Genomic DNA, 19,557 nt, shown 5'->3' with positions numbered 1-19,557 from the left:
AATTGACTGATGAGAGATTAAGTACTACCTTGTTCCACAAACACCGGGGTAAATTCTTTCTCTCAGAGATCCTGATTTCCAATTTGTGTCAATAAATGTAGAACCCAACCTGAGCCTAGTTGTCATCTTTCATTTGACCACAACATAAACAGGCTATCACATTAAAGCCCCGTTCACATGCGCTGATTTACTCACGGGGTGCAAATTTTGCATATACAGTGTATGCAAAAATTGCACCTGTGTCTAAAAGTATATTTGCTAAGCGTTCACATGGTACTTCACAAATTAGGGTCAAATGGCAATGATTCTCGAAGTTTGATAAAGATGGCGGATTATTTTCTATTGAGAAGGAGGATTTTCCCTTACTGTGTAGGCTTCGGTGACAAATTTGATTGATCAAGATATGTCTACGGCACTCTATGCAATATGATGTTTGCAGAAATACTGTGTATTTTATGAGAAAACCGATCTCATACTCGGTGATACTACGTTTGCTCCTCTTCGGATCCACAGTGACGATTCCTCGAGTGTGACGTTGTATACGGTGTGTGCATTCACATAACGAAAAATACACTAGGAGTAAATATACACATATGCAAAAGTAAATTTGCATCTGGTCTGAGTAGGTGCAGATTTACAACCGGGTGTATATTTGCACATATGTATATTTACTTATGCATGTATGCAATTACGTTCAAATGCTCAAATTTACACCCGGGTGTAGATTTTGCATATATATGCAGAATTTGCATCCCGTGAGTAAATCAGGGCATGTGAATGGGGCTTTAGATGTGGTATGGGGAATTACCTTAAACTAAAATATAAGTGAAGTTTCAAAAGGCAACACATGACCCAAACTCGGCAAAATCCACAAAATTTCAGCAAATATTTATGAGTCCAGTCACGCTCCATCATGATGGAGAGAATCGAATAGAAGCACCCGTGGGTAACCGACGATGGGTAGAAGTCGACATACCTAGAATATATTAATTGGATATGAGTTCTCCTAGAGAAAAACTTTGTCAATTTTATCATAGATATCTGGGTACAACTTCTGTACTAGAGATAAACTTTGTCAATTGTATCATATGAATATAATTCTGGGTAGGAATTTTACAGGAGAAAACATTTGTACATAGATAATTTTTAGAATAAAATATATACTTAATATGAATATTTGGAATTGTTTCAGTTTTACAAGTAAATTGATTTTATCTACTTATTTATTACCTATTTTTATGAATGTTGAAACAAATAATATTTCATATTGATTTTAGGTCCATGATTAAGACTATCATATACAATGTAATATGATATATCAAGTGCAGGTTGAAAGTTGGAACATTCAGTAATATTTTGAATGGCTTAAACAGCAATAGCTCATCGTAGAGACCCAGCATTAACTCTTTCATGTATGACTATGTTGGAAATCTTCATCAGGTTAAAACTGGTTATGGATCTTTTGTAAAATTTTATGTATATACATACATTAAACATATTAACTATAGGATTCAATGTAATTACAAAAATTATGCATTTACTTAGCAGTTTCTTGCAGTCAATACATCGCACGCATCTTCAACTATTGACCTAACACTGACATACCCCACGCGAATATAGCCTCAAATAAATGATTTAAACACCCGGGATAGAGTTGGAATCATTTGTTGACTGTATAATTGTGTTTTGTGTGCTGCGAATAATTACAAAAATAATTGTTATAGTGATATCTCCATGAAACCACAAAGAAATCAAATTTGACATATATATGCACCGCAAGAGAGAGATACTGCAAGAGAGAGATACCATATAAACATATGTTGTCAGTTGTGATGAGTGTTCATTTGCAATAATCATAATTATTGACACTCACTGTTCATTTAAATAAATGATGAAAAAAAAAACAAACACACACAAGTATAAAATTTTATATTATAATTATTTACTTCTTTTATTCAATTGAAGGGCATGTTCATTGTAAAGTATGTATAATGTATGAAATCCTCAAATTTCTTGAAGAACTTGTACCCAGATTTCAATGCCTAGAATGATTATATACAGTTTTTAATCAGCCCAACTCTTATCCAAATTTTGATTACTTTAATGACAAAGTTTTTCTCCAGGAGCTTAAAAACTTTTACCCAAATTTCTGATAAAGTTGATGTTTTTATCTGGGAGAACTCAAACCCAGATTTTTATGATAAAATTGACAAATTTTCTCTCCAGGAGAACTTGTACTGAGATTTATTTAGGATAAAATTACTTAGAGTTTGTCTCCTGGAGAACTCGTACCTGGATATTGAACTTCACCAGGAGAACTTGTACTAAAAATTCTGGGTACGAGTTCTCGAGAAGTCTATTTGTCTATCAATCGTCAAATCATTTCAAAACTTGTTGCATTATGATTCCAATTTACCAGTATGATAGGAGTGAAATAAACGTGAATCAACATCAAATTTATCAAACAATTCCATTTATAGGTGGAAAGGTCGCTTATTTTAAGCGGTAAACATGCCACCCGAAGGAATTATTGCTTATCTTTGTTATATATGTCTTTGTGTTAAAGTTTCTGAAATCATGCAGAATTAGAATTGTGGAAAACCATATTTTTATTTCTGTTTTAATTTCACTTATATTCATTTGTTTATTCATGTGCCTGCCTAATGGTACTGAAAAACAATGCAATTGCTTCCTTGAGTAGATGTGCATGACCATGCATGCATCAATCAAGCATATTGCATATAACCGTATTAAAACAGACTGTAGAAATCCATAAATAATTATAAAATCATTATTGAATTTGTGTATTAATGAAGTATTGTTTGAATATTTGAAATTCGTAAGGTAATACATTGATTTTCACAATTGGCAGAACAACAAAAATTAATACCTTAACTGCTACACATTTATAATCATGCTTAAATAATCATTTGACGTACTTCATCAGTATTCTGGGAAAATGGCAGTGGAAACTGTGTATTAGAAACATTAATTGAAATCACTGGTAGGCTGTCCAGATATTTTCTGAATTTAAATCAGGATGATAAATTCTCCCTTAAGTATCCCCACATTTGTTGCCCCTCTCTTGGGCCCCATGCTTTGACAAGTACATTATTTCCTGTGTTCACATCTCTGACTATTACATTACCCCTGACCAATAGCTGAGAAATCACTATGGCAATGAGGACGAAACTCCGCCCCCATTCTTCGCTGTTGTATACAATCTGGTTCTATTATTAGGCAGGATTACTCTTTGCCTGTGAAAGGTTCAAGGCTGTTTGACTGCATCTAATTTTACCACATGGTTCAACTTCAGGCAACATGGTGGACTCATAAGAGGAACACTGCAGAAACAGAAGTGGAGAGAAGAAATCAGTTTGAATTTAGACAGGTTAAGTCAGAAGTCTGCATTATTCAGGTGATTTAAATCTGTTTGTACACTCTTAATGTATATTTAATGAGGGTTAAGATAAACTCTTGTAGTTGGTATGTGGCAGTGCTAATAGCTTGTCAGTGGCAGCATGTAGAAATGGAAGATTTCTTTTCCCTTTGTGTGTCTGTTTTGGAGGTGCATAGAATGTCAAAAATTTTGTGTACTTTTATGTTGATGAACAACTGTCCATTAGTTTGTGATTTAATTAATGTTAATGCTACCTTAATTAATGTCATATTCAAGGCGCATAGAACTGGATTTTTTTCAATAACATTTGTGATGCATGTTTGTGAAATTGGAGGATTATCATGATATAAGGAAAAGTTATAATGATTTAAGTACACCAGTTAATGTATTACAATGCATGTTTTACAATTACGTGTAAATCAAGCACTCAAAATACACCATCATGTTTAACGAATAAATAGTTGGGAAACTAATTTGATCAACATTCGAAGGAGACAGCCCCCACCCCTCACTCCGCATTGGCTTCTATATATGAAATAATTAAACAAACTCAAATCTGACTACATAATCTCTTCTATAGAGTTATATCACGATCGAGCCTTTCAATATTGCCATGAATGAAAAACTATAGGATTATGATATAAAATTTTGTCTAATGTAGCTAAAAAAATTCATTTTATGGAAATTTAATCAATAAGAACCAAATTAAATCACCTGCAGGACTGGAAAATGCCAGTATATACAGATAAAGCACCGCAGTAATCCGATGGATGGAGAATTCTAGAATATGACATGGAATATTATGTTTATAATTTTTTTTTTGCATTCATGGTGCACCTCCCTTTGTGTCAATGTGTTAATTGTCTCTTATTTATAAGATCAATTCCCAACTCTCAACAAACTCAAGAGGAAAAATTATTATTTGTCATAATATTCAGGTGTGATCCTCTGAATATACAATATAAAGCAGGTATGAATTGTATGACTGTAGACTTTTATCATTTTGCAAATCATTATTGGACATGATTTTACAGATAATGATCAAATTCGCGGATCAAATCAAAAGGTTCCTTTATAACACTGACTACGAATTTAATATGACATCGATGTTATTTGCTACGGGTTACATATGATATTCACTAAATACTGTATTATATGCGAGTCTCCACTAGTTCATACATTTACAGATTTCCCGTCAATTATTGTATTAATGTCTCCATGGAAACAGAAATTCAAAGACTCCCATCCACAAGAAGCTATAATTTTCGTAATGCCAGAGTTTATGATTTTATCACTAATGTTGAACACTATGGGACTATATAATTTTGATAGATGAAGACTAGTTATGATTTAGTTAGAACTAATATTATAAACAGATAAATCTTTGGTCAGCGTAGGTATAGCCCCTGAGAGATCGAATGCTGATATTTTTGATGGGGGGGGGGGGGGGGGGGGGGGTGCTTTTTGTACATCTGAATTGTTAGCGTGATGTTAGCACCTCTGCTATATATCCAGGGGTCTGTGTTTGCCCAACACTATTTTGTATTGCTTATAGGAGTTATGAGATTGATTACTGTTCGTTATCTTTACCTTTCATGGGTGTGACATTGGTGTGTACATCTATATAATTGATGGAGTGATGGGTGCGACATTGGTTTGTACATCTATATAATTGTTGGAGTGATGGGTGCGACATTGGTTTGTACATCTATATAATTGTTAGAGTGATGGGTGTGACATTGGTTTGTAGATCTATATAATTGTTGGATTGATGGGTGCGACATTGGTTTGTACATCTATATAATTGTTGGAGTGATGGGTGCAACATTGGTTTGTACATCTATATAATTGTTGGATTGATGGGTGCGACATTGGTTTGTAGATCTATATAATTGTTGGATTGATGGGTGCGACATTGATTTATAGATCTGAATTGATGGAATGATGGGTGCAACATTGGTTTGTAGATCTATATAATTGATGGAGTGGTGGGTGAGACATTGGTTTGTACATCTATATAATTGTTAGAGTGATGGGTGCAACATTGGTTTGTACATCTATATAATTGTTGGATTGATGGGTGCGACATCGGTTTGTAGATCTATATAATTGTTGGATTGATGGGTGCGACATTGATTTATAGATCTGAATTGATGGAATGATGGGTGCAACATTGGTTTGTAGATCTATATAATTGATGGAGTGATGGGTGCGACATTGGTTTGTACATCTATATAATTGTTGGATTGATGGGTGCGACATTGGTTTGTAGATCTATATAATTGATGGAGTGATGGGTGCGACATTGATTTATAGATCTGAATTGATGGAATGATGGTTGCAACATTGGTTTTGTACATCTATATAATTGATGGAGTGATGGGTGCAACATTGGTTTGTACATCGTGATGGATGTGACATTGGTTTGGGCACAAGGACTTGCTCCTGGAAATAAAAGTATGTAAACAATAATATGTAACTATTTTTTACAATTTATTTTAATGGGAGCAAGCCCCTTTGGTTTGGGATGAAAACCTAAGAAAACCCACATGTTTGAGTAGTGGCCTCTCTCTCTCTCTCTCTCTCTCTCTCTCTCTCTCTATTGGAAAATGAATTAAGCAGTTGATAGGATGGAATTGTTTTATGCTAATTTGTAATGGTGTAATTATGTGATGATCCGTGCGTGTGGCCTAAATTGTTGATTTATTGGCACTAGTTTATCATTTAAATTATTGAATTTTGTTATTAAAAAAACATACTGAATTGTATATAACAAAGTTAGTTGATTTTAGCTACACTGAGAAAGTAAGGTTTCTGATTTGCATATGTACTTTCATTTCAACTGTTATAGCAAGCGTATAGTGCATGCATAATTTTGTGTAACAGTGACCTGTTAAAAGCCGTGTAAATAAACCGTAAACAATCAGTATCACAACAGTACTTACATTACACAAAATTACAGTTTCAGAATTAGGTCAATCTTGTAAGTATGACCAATACACGGTAAAGCAGACTCTTGTATGTATTAACTGTCCATTTAAAGGTATTGATTCAGTCACTGAATATTGTCCTTTTGTTTTGTAGAGTTTCCCTATGTGGAGCCCCAGCAAGTTCTCTAGATAACTAAGGTGAGTTTATGAATACAGATTTAGTACAGGGCCCTCGTCATTATACACCTGTCAGGTAGAAAATGTTGAAAATAAATAGATGTCATCTTGAACACATCAAAGGATCGCTCAAATTCTTCACAGGGCCCTACACAGCTGAGTCACTCCCCAAGGCATTTGCATGCAACTTCAGGAACTCCTGCAGTGCTCAGAAGAGCACAATAGGGCTTTTTTTTGGTGAAAAGGTTTAGATATAATTGCCAGATTTCAATATTAAATTCATGCATTTAAGAAAAAAGACGTGCCTTAAAATTGTCAAATAAAGGGGATTATGGTGGGTTTTTTTTCTGCTTTTGAAAACAAAATTTTTAAGTTGAATGAAATATGCTTATCATTGTAAGGCAGGAGCAAAAACTAATTGATCATCATGCAGTGGAATTGTAGTTTTTGCAGCGAGTCCAAATTTCTCTTTTACTGCTTGTTTTGAGGGTTGTTGTTGTTAGAAATTAATCATCTTAATCTGTAGGATAAAATCCTTGGAATTAGTTTAATAAATTAATGCATTCCCCTCTCTCCAGTCTTATTTCTTGATTCAGTTTATACGCTTGATCAGAATGCACATTTCTGTAATTATTTTCAGTGCCCAAGATTTTACTTTGGTAATTTACTTAGCTTTCATGACGGAACATTAGAATGTACATCTGTATCAAGGTTGACTTTAGTCGGAGGATGTATAAATTTGTACTTCTCCACTCTACGCAAGGGATTTTTTACTTTACGCGGGGATGTATAGATTTGGACTTATTATGCTATACGATGAGGATTTTTTACTTTAGGTGGAAGATGTATAAATTTGTACTTATCATGCTATATGAACGGGATTTTTTTTTTTACTTTAATTTGAGGATTTTTTTTTACTTTAGTCTGAGGATTTTTTAAACTTTAGTCAGAGGATTTTTTACTTTAGGTGGAGGATTTTTTACTCTAAGCGGATGATGTATAGATTTGTACTTATCACACTATACATAGGGGTGACTATATGAGCTCGTAAGTAGATGAAGACAGAAAAATGAATGTAGGATATATCTTTGGTATGGTTTTATACTTGTTTTGTCTAATGCGTTGAAATGATGTACATATTCATAGAGGCTAAGCTGGGGAATATATACGCTATTTTCAGCTCAGTGTATAAAGCAGATCTATATAAAAATCATGCTAGACATTTTATTCACCTTGTACTATTCTTCCATTTCTTACATCCTAGGTTTAGCTTCATGCAAGGTTATGTTGTGTTTTTACTTAGGAGCAACAACTAGAAGCTGTAATTTATCTAATGAGTGATACCCACTAGACAAATGAGTTAACATAATTCATAATTAGGAACATGTATTGATTTGATATCATGTAACATAGACCTGTATTAACGCAATATAAAATGCATAAATAGCTGTTCTCCTGACCGTCGTTATCACTTTATATTCGCTGAATCTTTTCTCTTATATTTCTTTTTAATTTGACATTGCTTTCATCATAGACAATAAATTAGTTCAATATGGTTTTTTAGTTAGCATTGTCCACATAATCAATACCAAATATGGAGCGTTGTCAAGGTCAAAGGTTGCATTAGTTGTTCCGTTTAAAGTAATGAAATGGTCAACTATATGATATTTCAGTACTTAAATCTAGTTTATATTTTTAGAAAATACATAAATATATAGATATAAACAATAGAATGTCTTTAATGTTTTATTGGGTGATAAAAGTAGCTAGCATTGTAGAAAAAAAAATTCGTAACCTGCTTATGTGAGTAATGAATTTTTTCTGCAATGATAGCTACCTTCACCCAATAAAACAACAAAGAAAGCATTTTATTGTTTAAACGATTGCAGACTGCTGTTTTCGTAATAGTAAGTGTTTGACCAATCCCTGTACTAGTCAGAAATAATATCTAATTCAATGTTTGGAATGGATTTTTCATTTGAAATAGGAAAAGTGCTTAGAATTTAACATGTAAAGCAATGGAAATGAAAATCATTAGATTGAGGCTTCCTCACATATATGTGAACTTTTTAGATGATGAAATCCATTTTAATAAGTGTTAATGCTTCATGCACCTTAATCTGTAATTTTATTCAAGACTAGTTGATAATGAAAATGATGCATATAGGATTAATATGGAGGAATTGTTTGAAAATTTTTATGAAAATATAGAATTTATGATGTCCCATTATGAATGAGGAGGCGACATTAAATCATTTAAAATTCATGTTATTTTCATTCTAAAAAATATAAGTTAACCGTAATAAGTGCAGTATTCTTTCTCAGCTGTGATACTTAGGACAGAAATATCAATCTTAAATGCATAAATTCATCGTAGATGACGTCGTTTTTTTTCACAAAGAAAACTGCTATAAACCATATCAGATATCATCAACTTCTGTGTGTGTATATATATGTGTGTGTATATGTATGTATGTATGTATGTGTGTGTATATATATATGTATGTATATATATGTGTGTGTATATGTATGTATGTGTGTGTGTATATATACATATGTAATTAAAAAAGAAATACATCCAATCCAATGGGCTCTTGGCACCATAGGTGAGGAAGAAGTGGGAATATCCTAGGATATTTTATCCCAACCAAAATTGTATGCTTCCAAATAAAATATATATATAGTAAAAAAAAAACTTCTGGTTTTTTGAAATGCTGATGTCACATTCGCTGTGCTTTCCTTCACACTGATTTTAGATATACTGAAAAAAAAGCCTTGGAGCATAATTTGCAGGACTCGTGTGTTAAAATCAAATCTCATGTGAAGTATTTTAATCTACCAATGCACAATCACTTTACGCATCAAGAAACCGAAGGATCAATCAGTGATTATGATGTCACATAAAAGAATACTATGTGTCTTTGCAGGATTGCAATTTCGTACCAAGTTTGATGGAAATGTGTGGGTGATTCACTAAATTAAAAAACGTGGGAGCTAATTAGAGTCTACAGAGGCCACGTTTTCATAATTCACCTGAACCAAAAATCATGTCAAGATATCTTTATGTCTGTTTTCACATTTCAACTTTTTTTCCCCTGAACTGTTGGAGAAATTTCAACTAAACTTGGCACAAAGCATCCCAAAGTATTAATTTTGTTCAATTAATTTTGTCCATTTTCCTATTTAAACCAGGGGAGGTAATGAAGAAAAAAGTGATCGATTTAACAAGATCATTTCTAGAATCATGAAGTAAAAATAGTGGTGTGAAAATATGTTTTCTGAAGACACGCTAAGGATTGAAAGCTTCCAATCTAATTAAAATTCTAAAGCTGTTTTGAATCCGCTACCGCTTCTCAAAGAAGAAGCGGTAGCAGATTTTAAGAAACAGCTAATTTTAATTAGATCAGAAAGCTTCACAATAATAATGCAAAGCTAACTCTGGTTATGTAGGTCTATATTTGTACAGATGTAGAATTGATGGGTCATGGAACAGCCAGGCTGGCTCAGTAATTGGAATAGCCAGGCTAGCTGAGACTAGTGATTGGCATAACCAGGCTGGCACAGTGGTTGGCATTCTCTCACTGGAGGGCACATTATGCAAGCTTCACTTACACCTCTGCCAATGCTTGGAATCACGTGACAATAAAATCACATGATATAAACAGTCATTCTCGTTTTCTTTCCCTTTAAAAGTTTTGGCAACAGTTGATACATCAAGCTCTTTTCATAACCGACTGGCACTGTTCTAAGTACATTTTTACCTTTAGCTGTTTGTCTCTTATTTTACAAATTTTATCGTTTTTTTTTTTTTACAGCCTTTCTTGCTTTTGATTCCATGATTACATTAAAATTCCACCTCCTGAATATCCTACATTGATACGCATAATATGAAGTAGTTCCAAATTTAGATTAGAACGCAGTGATTTTAAACAATTTACAGTAAGCATCAATTTAATTGCACCAAAAGTATTTCATAATTTGACTAAATATTTTGTCCAAAACATAAAATGTTGGATATTAGAAACTTTAACAAGATTTCTGTAAATTGAGCATTGACAGAGGTATAGTGCGAGAGCGCATGGAACTATGGGTAGAGAATGAGTGAATAGAAAAATCAGGCTGGCTCAGTGATTGGAGCAGCCAGACTAGCTCAGTAATTGGAAAGGCAGGCTAGCTTAGTGATTGGAACAGCCAGGCTAGTTTAGTGATTGGAACAGCCAGGTAAGCTCAGTGATAAAAGCTAGCCTCACCTTTCCTTCTACACGGTTAGGTCATTGAGATTCTGAATATGGTTGTTCTCTTACATCCCATAGAAGAGTTGGAGATGTCATCAGCCATGGAGGAAGTGCAACTGTCAGTGAACGATGCTGTCAAGGCTGTGGCAGTGAGGGTTCTTTATCTCGAGTCTGTAGCAGTGAGGATTTCTTTATCTCGAGGCTGTAGCAGTGAGGGTTCTTTATCTCGAGGCTGTAGCAGTGAGGGTTCTTTATCTCGAGACTGTAGCAGTGAGGATTTCTTTATCTCGAGCCTGTAGCAGTAAGGATTTCTTTATCTCGAGGCTGTAGCAGTGAGGGTTTTTTATTTCGAGGCTGTAGCAGTGAGGATTCTTTATTTTGAGGCTATAGCAGTGAGGATTCTTTATCTCGAGGCTGTAGCAGTAAGGATTCTTTATCTCGAGGCTGTAGCAGTGAGGATTCTTTATCTCGAGGTTGTAGTAGCTAGGGTGCCTTCTCATGTCAATGCTTACTGTAATATGGAACCTCCGATTTTAAGGTTATATCCGGAAGACCTATGACTTTCACTTCTAATGCCAGATGCATGGAGAAGGAACCGTAAACTACCTATGTTAACTGTCCTAGGTTTGACGTGACATGTACAGAAGCCTGTTCAGCAGAGCAGAGTGCTCACCTCTAGCACCAAAGGATTACATTAGGAATGTTCGCGGGCGCCCACTCTGCTGAACAGGCTTCAGGATAAAGAATCAAACCCGAGACCTTCCTTATGGAAAACAAGTTCCCTAACCACGGTGCTACAGTGACCAGTTTCGTTGAAGTTTCATCCCTAAAGTTCAAACAGTATTTTGATGTTATTTGAAAATTTGTGACCTTGATTATTGTGCAAAATCAATTCAGCTTTGCCTTTTTTTCACTAGATTCAAGGAAACTCACAATGCAATAACAAGCTTAGCGAGCTCTGAATAGTAGGACAGAGTAAGTTCGACGGCCATGTACATCCACTGAATTTTCATCATTCAGAAAAATCTCCCATAATTGTAAGGATTGTCCATTTTGATCATCACATTTCATTTCATCACAGTCTGTGTTTTAACATCATCATACAAATGATGCAGTGGCAGATCTGATAAGGAGATTATGTTTTATAGTGCAACAGAAAATAAAAACCTCTGATTTTCTTCATCTAAAAATAGCAACCACTCATGTTGGGTTTCTAGTGTCAACTCTTAGCTATACCCCAATCATTGCCTTTGTTTTAGTTTAGCATGCACGCATAAGATAAAATCAACCATGTCGCTTTACTTAAGTACTGCATAATTTGTAATTATGTGTATGAAAATATGTAACTATAAGCTTACTTTGATCAGCTCTGTGTATCAGCTACTGATTAAAAAAAAAAAAAGGAGTAAGAAAAAAAGGGGTATTGATAAAATGATTTACCTATTTTCATGTACTAAGTGTTAGTCCCTTGGAAGAAATTGCATTGGGTGGAACACACTCCCATGGGAAACATTTCTGTCTTCTCTCATGTATATGTACCTGCCCTCCCCTTAGCTAGACATAGATGTTAAAAATGCATGTGAACAGAAATTGTGCAAGTAATTTTACATATTGCAGTCGCAGTATTATAATTATGATTTCATGAACGTAAATAATTTCCTGGAGTTTCAAATTTCTTTAATGTATGCCAAATTGCCAATTAAGTTTTTGACATAAAAATGGATTTGAAAAATACAGGTGTGCTTCATATTACTGCCGCAGCTTTCAGATTAGTGACAATATTCGGTAAGTTTTGCTTCAAAATTGTGAAGGGGAAAGTCTTGCACACCATATATCAAATATTCAAAATACCTTTAATAAAAACCCCTAAACACTGCTAAATTTCTACCACATATACCCACTCCCTTCCAAATTCTGAATTTTTTAAAAATCCATCATTATTGACGTGATTTTTCATACTCTGAGTCAGTACAACTAAACAAATAATTGATTTTACTAAACGTGTACATGTGTATATATACCCGAAGCCAAACTGGATCACTTTTTTTATTTGCCCATGTAAGATGGGAGGTATTATAGTGTGGCTTTAGTGTCCAGTCCTCTAGCAATCCATCTGTCTGCTATATCTTTCGCCTGTCCGCTCATAACTTAAATACTCTGAAGCCTAGAATCATCATACTTCGTCAGATGATGCATCTTGGGTACACTTTAAAGTGGGGGATTTTGTGTGGGACAACCTTTTTTCAAAGCTCTAAATTCACGACATTTTGTCGTGAAAATAAATATTTGGGTTTTTTTTCCCAAAGAAAATATGAATTATTGTATGTGTATCATATATTAACAAAACATCATAAAGCGGGTTTTATTCTCCATTAGCTTCAACAAAACTATAATTAAAAAAAAAACACTTTGAAAGATATTACTGTATATATAATTTCTTCATTTTTTTGTACAATAACTACAGAACACCACATACAACAAAGTAACTCTATTTGTCCCCTGGGATTAATTATCTAAATGTTTCAAGGAATGCAGCTGGACATGCAAAAATCATTAATTGCATCTGTCCAGTGAAGGATTCTAATTGTCCCATGGGAGTGATAATCTATAACCTATGGTGTTTCAAGAAGTTCTGAGCTGGGTGTGCAAAGATCATTTTGATAAGGGCCAAATTGCATCTGTTGGATTAAAGATTAATGAATGAGGCTGTGGAAATGGTTTGTTTCTAAAAAAAAAAAATTAAAAAAAAAAAAAGAAGAAAAAACTCTTGTAAAATTTAAGGTACGTGGCTCATCACATTTAAAATCTTTTGATTCAGAAGATAATGTTATTACTGTATTTGTGATGAATGAATGAAATAAACATGAAAGAAAAGGTACTATATAAAAATGTGTGGTAAAGTTCTAAAAAAACAAAACAAAAATTTCAGACAGATTCAAACTCGAATTCCTAGTTCAGTAACATTTAACCATGAGTTGGACATAAAATTTGATTGGGATAAACATGTCATATTGTGACATAAGTAATCCTAAAGGGTAAAATCACACAATGTGAAGTAGTCACATGGTGTTTGTTAAGTAGTCACGTGGTGTTAAGTAGTCACATGGTGTTAAGTAGTCATGTGGTGTTAAGTAGTCATGTAGTGTTTGTTAAGTAGTCACATGGTGTTAAGTAGTCACATGGTGTTTGTTAAGTAGTCATGTGGTGTTAAGTAGTCACGTGGTGTGAAGTAGTCACGTGGTGTTAAGTAGTCACGTGGTGTTAAGTAGTCACATGGTGTTAAGTAATCACGTGGTGTTAAGTAGTCACATGGTGTTAAGTAGCTTGGCCAATGATTGTGTAAGGTTATAAGAGTCAATGATCCAGTTAATTAGAGATATGAGGTGAAATTTTTATAATTACAAATGAGCATTTGAAGACACGTCTTGCTACAAACAAACAAGTTTTTCTGCTTCCTTTCGAAAAGTTCCAATTTTTACATATTAACAGTTTTTTGACAAAGTTCAGGCATGGTTGAAAATTCCCTTTCCTTAGAGTATTTAATTGATAGAGTATTTATTGATATTTGATTACCAACATGATGCATGCTAGAGCAATTTTTCAATTAATGCTGAAGAGAGAGCAAGCGATTACAGAATGTCTCTACATGGGAAAGTTCTGAAAATAAATACCCAATAAATACTAATAATGTGATCAACTTGACTTAATTCAGTTTTTAATGTTGCTATATTTAGATGTTTTGCATATTTATTCATGTTTTTTACAGAAATATTTGATTGATTGATTGCCTTGTTTAACGTCTCTCTCGAGAATTTTTCACTCATATGGAGCACCAAGACCGGTGTAGGGCTTCAGATTTAGGCCTTTGCTCGGCATTTACGGCCATTGAGCAGTCAGAGTTCTTTAGCGTGCCACACCGACTGTGACACGGGACATCCACTTTTAAGGTCATCTCCGAGGACATGTGACATTCACACCTGATGCCGAGCATTTGGCGATGGAACTGTCACTACAGCTTGGTCTGTCGCGGCCAGGATTTGAACCCCGGCCTTCTGCTTGCGGGGCAAACGCTCTAACTTCTAGGCCACCGCGGCGGTCCAGAAATATTTGAAAACGGAGAAGTTCGATTCTTTTTGTAGCAAGTGTCCTCAGAGACAGAGAGTATATTCATTTCTTTAAGTGAAAGTTCCATGTTCATAGACTCAATAAAAACATGTATGGAATATAGAACCTTATTCAATTAAGTATAACAAAATGATTTGTTTGTTGTTTTATTGGGTGATGGAGGTAGCTAGCATTGCAGAAAAAAAATCATAACCCACATAAGCGGGCTATGCAAGTTTTTCTGTATTGACAACAACGAAAGACATTTCATTGTTTATATTTTTATATTTTTTTTAAAAATTTGAACAGGATTTAAGTACTAAAATTTAATTAGAACATAAAATATACAAGTATCAATAAATATGTACGAAATATAAGTCTTAGAGAAAATATTCAGCGAATATAAAAAAAATTACACTCTAAAGTCTTCAAATAACCCCAGTCTTAAGAGTTTTAGTTACTCTGCTGCAAGTAAATATAAACATGAAACCTATTTACATTAAACAATTTACATTGATTAATATTAAGTAATTTTAAAGCATGTGTCAATTTGGACCTTTGATGTATAATTCATATGGACTAGCTATTCTCACAGAGAAAATAGAAGAATTTTTGCTCTCATAACATGTATCATGTGGGCATAATGTTTTCCTTGAGATTATATTAAAAGATACTATAGTGCATGTGTTTTATAGGTTATCCCTGCCACTCCCCCCCCCCCCCCCCCCCTGCCCCTCGTCCACCGTAGGTCATTCAATATCATATCTACAGTATTTTGCATAAACTTTTTAAAAGACTTTACTTTTTAATAATAGAAAGCTTAAATGCAGTCATTTTGATATTTAAATTTTTAAAGTGTTTTTAATGAGCCCCCTATTTGAACCCCAAACTTGTTTTGGCAGAAAGTTGATATAGTGTTTCCCTGTGCTGTGTTCTCATTGGCTGACGGTGATCTAGCTGTAGATAAAGTGATTCAGCTATTGATTTGGGGGGCCGCCATGTGACTTTACAGAGATACACTGAGGTGAGTTAACCCTGCCAAATTATCTAGGTCAGACATATTTACTCTGAGTGCAGACTACACTGTTCCTGTGTAAGACAGATTTAACAAGTTCATTGGGCCGTGACATGGTGCTCCTCTCTATGGATGACCAGCTATATAGAAACCATATCATCTAGTTTGAGAGCACTTCAGGTTTGTATGTTGTGAGGATGGACAGAGGGAACTATATAGGTATTGATGAATCTAAGTTTGTATGACACAATGAGTCATAATTTGAAGTGTTCCCTGAAACACTCCTCACCACTGTGAGAACATGTGTCTTGAATATTTTACAATCTCAGCAGAATATTCCTGAAGAGGCCAGATTGATGAGTGAATTAATGGAGGTCTTGCTCTTGATGTACTAGCCGTTTATTTTGTGTTTGTTTCCAGCGATTACACAATCATCATGATAGTAATCCAAATATTTATACTATTTTTACAACTGTCCTAGTAAATTCATGTTTGTTGTCAATATACAGTGCTTGATGTATATGTATACAGTGCTGATGTATTTAGTTTGAAGAACTTTGTTGGAGATGTTTAAGTCTTAGCTATAGATGTTGAGGTTTTTCTCCACACGGATAACATGTCGAGGTGTGTATTCAGCAGAAACAGGTCAACATGGTGTTTTGAATGACATCTGACGAGGTCCGATTAATGCAGAGGTTAATTAGCTTATGAAACATTTGTCTCTAGCTTTGTATTGTTATTTTGTAGACTGAACTGGAACGATGAGCCAGAGGGTTGAATCCCTCAGAAATAGAGGTAACTATGGAAACGTGTGTCTTGAGTTTGGGTAACTATAGAAACAGATCATGTAATATCATTTTGATTGAATAATGTAACTCGATCTGTTAGTATCATGTAACCATAGAATTAAACATCTTCATCATTGTGCCTTAAATGCTTTGTTACTGAATAATAAGATAATAAGGCGTATATATAAACTTTCTCGCTTGTCCTGAGGAAGGGACGGGTCATCCCAAGGACTTGTTGAATGTTTCGTGTTGTTGGGTCATATCGTTGCTTTTTATATGTAATGTACATATATATATATATATTGGATCTGCAATTATGGCCATGTTTTGTATTCTTAAGGTGACAATATATAATTTCTGATCAAACAAAATTCTTCACATGGGCTTGGCAAACTGATGGACAAATTGGTTATCGACTGATAATGGGGAATAGAGCTAGAATCTCATTCCACTATAAATTTACCAGTGCTTTCGACAGATTCTTATTTTGCTATAAATTTACCACTGCCTTCGACAGATTCTCATTCTGCTATAAATTTAACAGTGCCTGTGTAATGTCAGATTATGATACAGAAGTTATGGACCAACTCCTATTTTATGTGAGTGTACCACTGACAAATATCGGTGACATCTGGAACACAGGAAGATTTTAGTGATGTCTGAAATACAGGCATATATCAGTAATGTCTAAAACACAGATATATCTCTGTGGCATCTGAAACACAGACAGATATTGTGACTTTTAAAACACAGACAGATATCGTGACATCTAAAACACAGACAGATATTGTGACATCTAAAACAGACAGATATCATGACATCTAAAACACAGACAGATATTGTGACATCTAAAACACAGACAGATATCGTGACATCTAAAACACAGACAGATATCGTGACATCTAAAACACAGACAGATATCGTGACATCTAAAACACAGACAGATATTGTGACTTAAAACACAGACAGATATCGGTGACATTTAAAATACAGGCAGATATTGGTGCCTCTTATTATACATTTACAAAGTTTGTAATGACTATATGAAGGTGACAGGATAATTATCGGCCCCTGGCAGATGTGCTGATTGACTATCCACCATGACCTGGTCGTGAGCATCAGATGTTTAAATGAAATGAAAGCTCCATTTTAACATAGATCAGAAGACAGGGGGAAAAGCTCGAGATATTGAATTATAATTAATGATTTCATTTTTTTTTTTTACTGAATACTAGATATTGGAAATACGTACTCATCTTTGATTGTTTTCTTTGATGAGTTACGTTTGCAAGTCTTATTTGTCTCTGAATTTCATAGAAATCCTCACCAATAACATTTCGATATGAAAGAATGGTTATTGAATGCTGAATATGAGCATTAGTCAATTTGTTAGTTCTTGCCTTGTGGCCGACAAAATGACTATTGCCTTTATACCCATTCAATAACTGTAATATACAGACACAGACCAGTGGCTGCTAAGGCACCGTGTTTGGGTATCATGCCATGAACGGATTAGTCTTTTTTATGATACTTTGTAGATATGAATGCAGAGACCACCCACTGATGTAAATATCGGCCCACATTTCCACTGTGATACACGAATGATTTAGATTTATGTTCCCTTTGTTTCTAGTTTCACTGAAATGACAAATCCTGACAGAAAGATAGAATTCTTGTATTGTATTTGAAGTCCTTTATCTAACATCACAAAGGAATCTGTGAGCTATTGATTGGCTGTAGTAATGAACCACACATTGAATAAGGGATATGGTGAAGGGAAGGATTATTGATTAATGTGTTTATGTCTGGTTTCGTTGTCAGATGAGATCCCCCTGAGACGCCGCCCTGCCCCTCAGACACGGGAGAGATCCAGAGAAAGAGAGAAGGAGAAAAGTAAGGAAGGAAAGAATACAAAAGTAGTATGATTTGTAATTGATATATTTAAAGAAGTTTGGACAAGGACTCTATTAAAAGTTGTCAAAATATATTTCTACATATACAAGTTAAGCTTGTTTCAAACCATAAGCTAAATTTCATCAGCTTCCACTTGTATTTACAGATGAGGCAGAAAAGGCTGGAGGGATGAGAACCAGATTATCAACTGGTAGCATACATATGAATGGCACAACAACCATTGCTGTTGCCAAGGAAATTGAAAATAACCAGAAGTTGCAAGGGAAATCATCCAAGGACACTACAGGTATCATTCTACACCTTCTACTAGAGAATGAGTCCCTAATCTCCTACAGAGTGAGGCTGTGAAGCTCCTTATTAAGAATGAGGTCCCTAATTTCCTATAGAGAGAGGCCTTGAAGCTCCCTGTAAAGAATGAGGTCCCTAATCTCCTCCTGGAGAGTGAGGCCTTGTAAAGAATCAAATAAATGTTAAGCCGATTCCAAATGTCTCCAGAAAGGGTAGTTTTCCAAACGTAAACATTTCAAATTCATTTTACCTATGACTGTTGTGATATAGTACCAAATAGAAAGTTTTTGTGCAACTGATATGTTATTTGGTGGTCACAGAATTCCCGTTTATTTTTTTACTTGATGGTCACAGAATCCCTGTTTATTATTTTATTTGGTGTTTACAGAATCCCCGTTGAAGAGGAAGAAGACGTCCACCAGTGAGGAAAGAACCAGTGGAGTCGATGTCAGTAATGTTGGATCCAACCCACCTCCCAAAAAACGCAAGATAGGAAGGAATGACGGCTCAGGGGAGGTAAGCTGCGAATCCCCCCTTCAGGTCTCCCAGGTCTGTCATCAATCTATGACGTCCCCCCTTGTCCTCTCTAGGTTTGTCGTCAATCTGTGACATTCCCCCTCGTCCTCTGTAGGTCTGTCGTCAGTCTGTGACGTCCCCCCTCGTCCTCTGTAGGTCTGTCGTCAGTCTGTGACGTCCCCCCTCGTCC

At 34.8% G+C, this 19,557-nt stretch overlaps 1 protein-coding gene and 1 long non-coding RNA gene across 12 annotated transcripts in view; one reads left to right on the top strand and one right to left on the bottom strand.

The window, feature by feature from the left end:
• The first annotated feature begins 3,285 nt into the window (after positions 1-3,285).
• The window catches only part of LOC125645420 (MYND-type zinc finger-containing chromatin reader ZMYND8-like), a 51,025-nt gene continuing 34,753 nt past the window's right edge, over positions 3,286-19,557 (top strand). For 3 of the 11 annotated variants that reach the window (XM_056142222.1, XM_056142216.1, XM_056142226.1), the window contains exons 1-6: positions 3,286-3,418; positions 6,485-6,528; positions 16,609-16,656; positions 18,471-18,542; positions 18,709-18,849; positions 19,240-19,367. In XM_056142222.1, the coding sequence (XP_055998197.1) occupies positions 16,623-16,656; positions 18,471-18,542; positions 18,709-18,849; positions 19,240-19,367 (375 nt within the window). In that variant the 5' untranslated portion in view covers positions 3,286-3,418; positions 6,485-6,528; positions 16,609-16,622. Of the gene's footprint in view, positions 3,419-5,725; positions 5,858-6,484; positions 6,529-15,748; positions 16,042-16,141; positions 16,304-16,608; positions 16,688-18,470; positions 18,543-18,708; positions 18,850-19,239; positions 19,368-19,557 lie in introns of those variants that run through there. The other 8 variants (XM_056142224.1, XM_056142217.1, XM_056142223.1 and 5 more) reach the window with 6 other exon arrangements.
• LOC130047383 (uncharacterized) lies at positions 3,300-6,525 on the bottom strand. The gene is made up of 2 exons (XR_008796275.1): positions 6,346-6,525; positions 3,300-3,344 (listed from the first exon to the last, which is right to left on the bottom strand). It is a non-coding gene; the product is annotated as an uncharacterized LOC130047383 (long non-coding RNA).

This window comes from Ostrea edulis, chromosome 6 (assembly GCF_947568905.1).
Source record: "Ostrea edulis chromosome 6, xbOstEdul1.1, whole genome shotgun sequence".
Lineage (NCBI taxonomy): Eukaryota > Metazoa > Mollusca > Bivalvia > Ostreida > Ostreidae > Ostrea > Ostrea edulis.
This window is presented reverse-complemented; position numbering and strand designations above follow the sequence as displayed.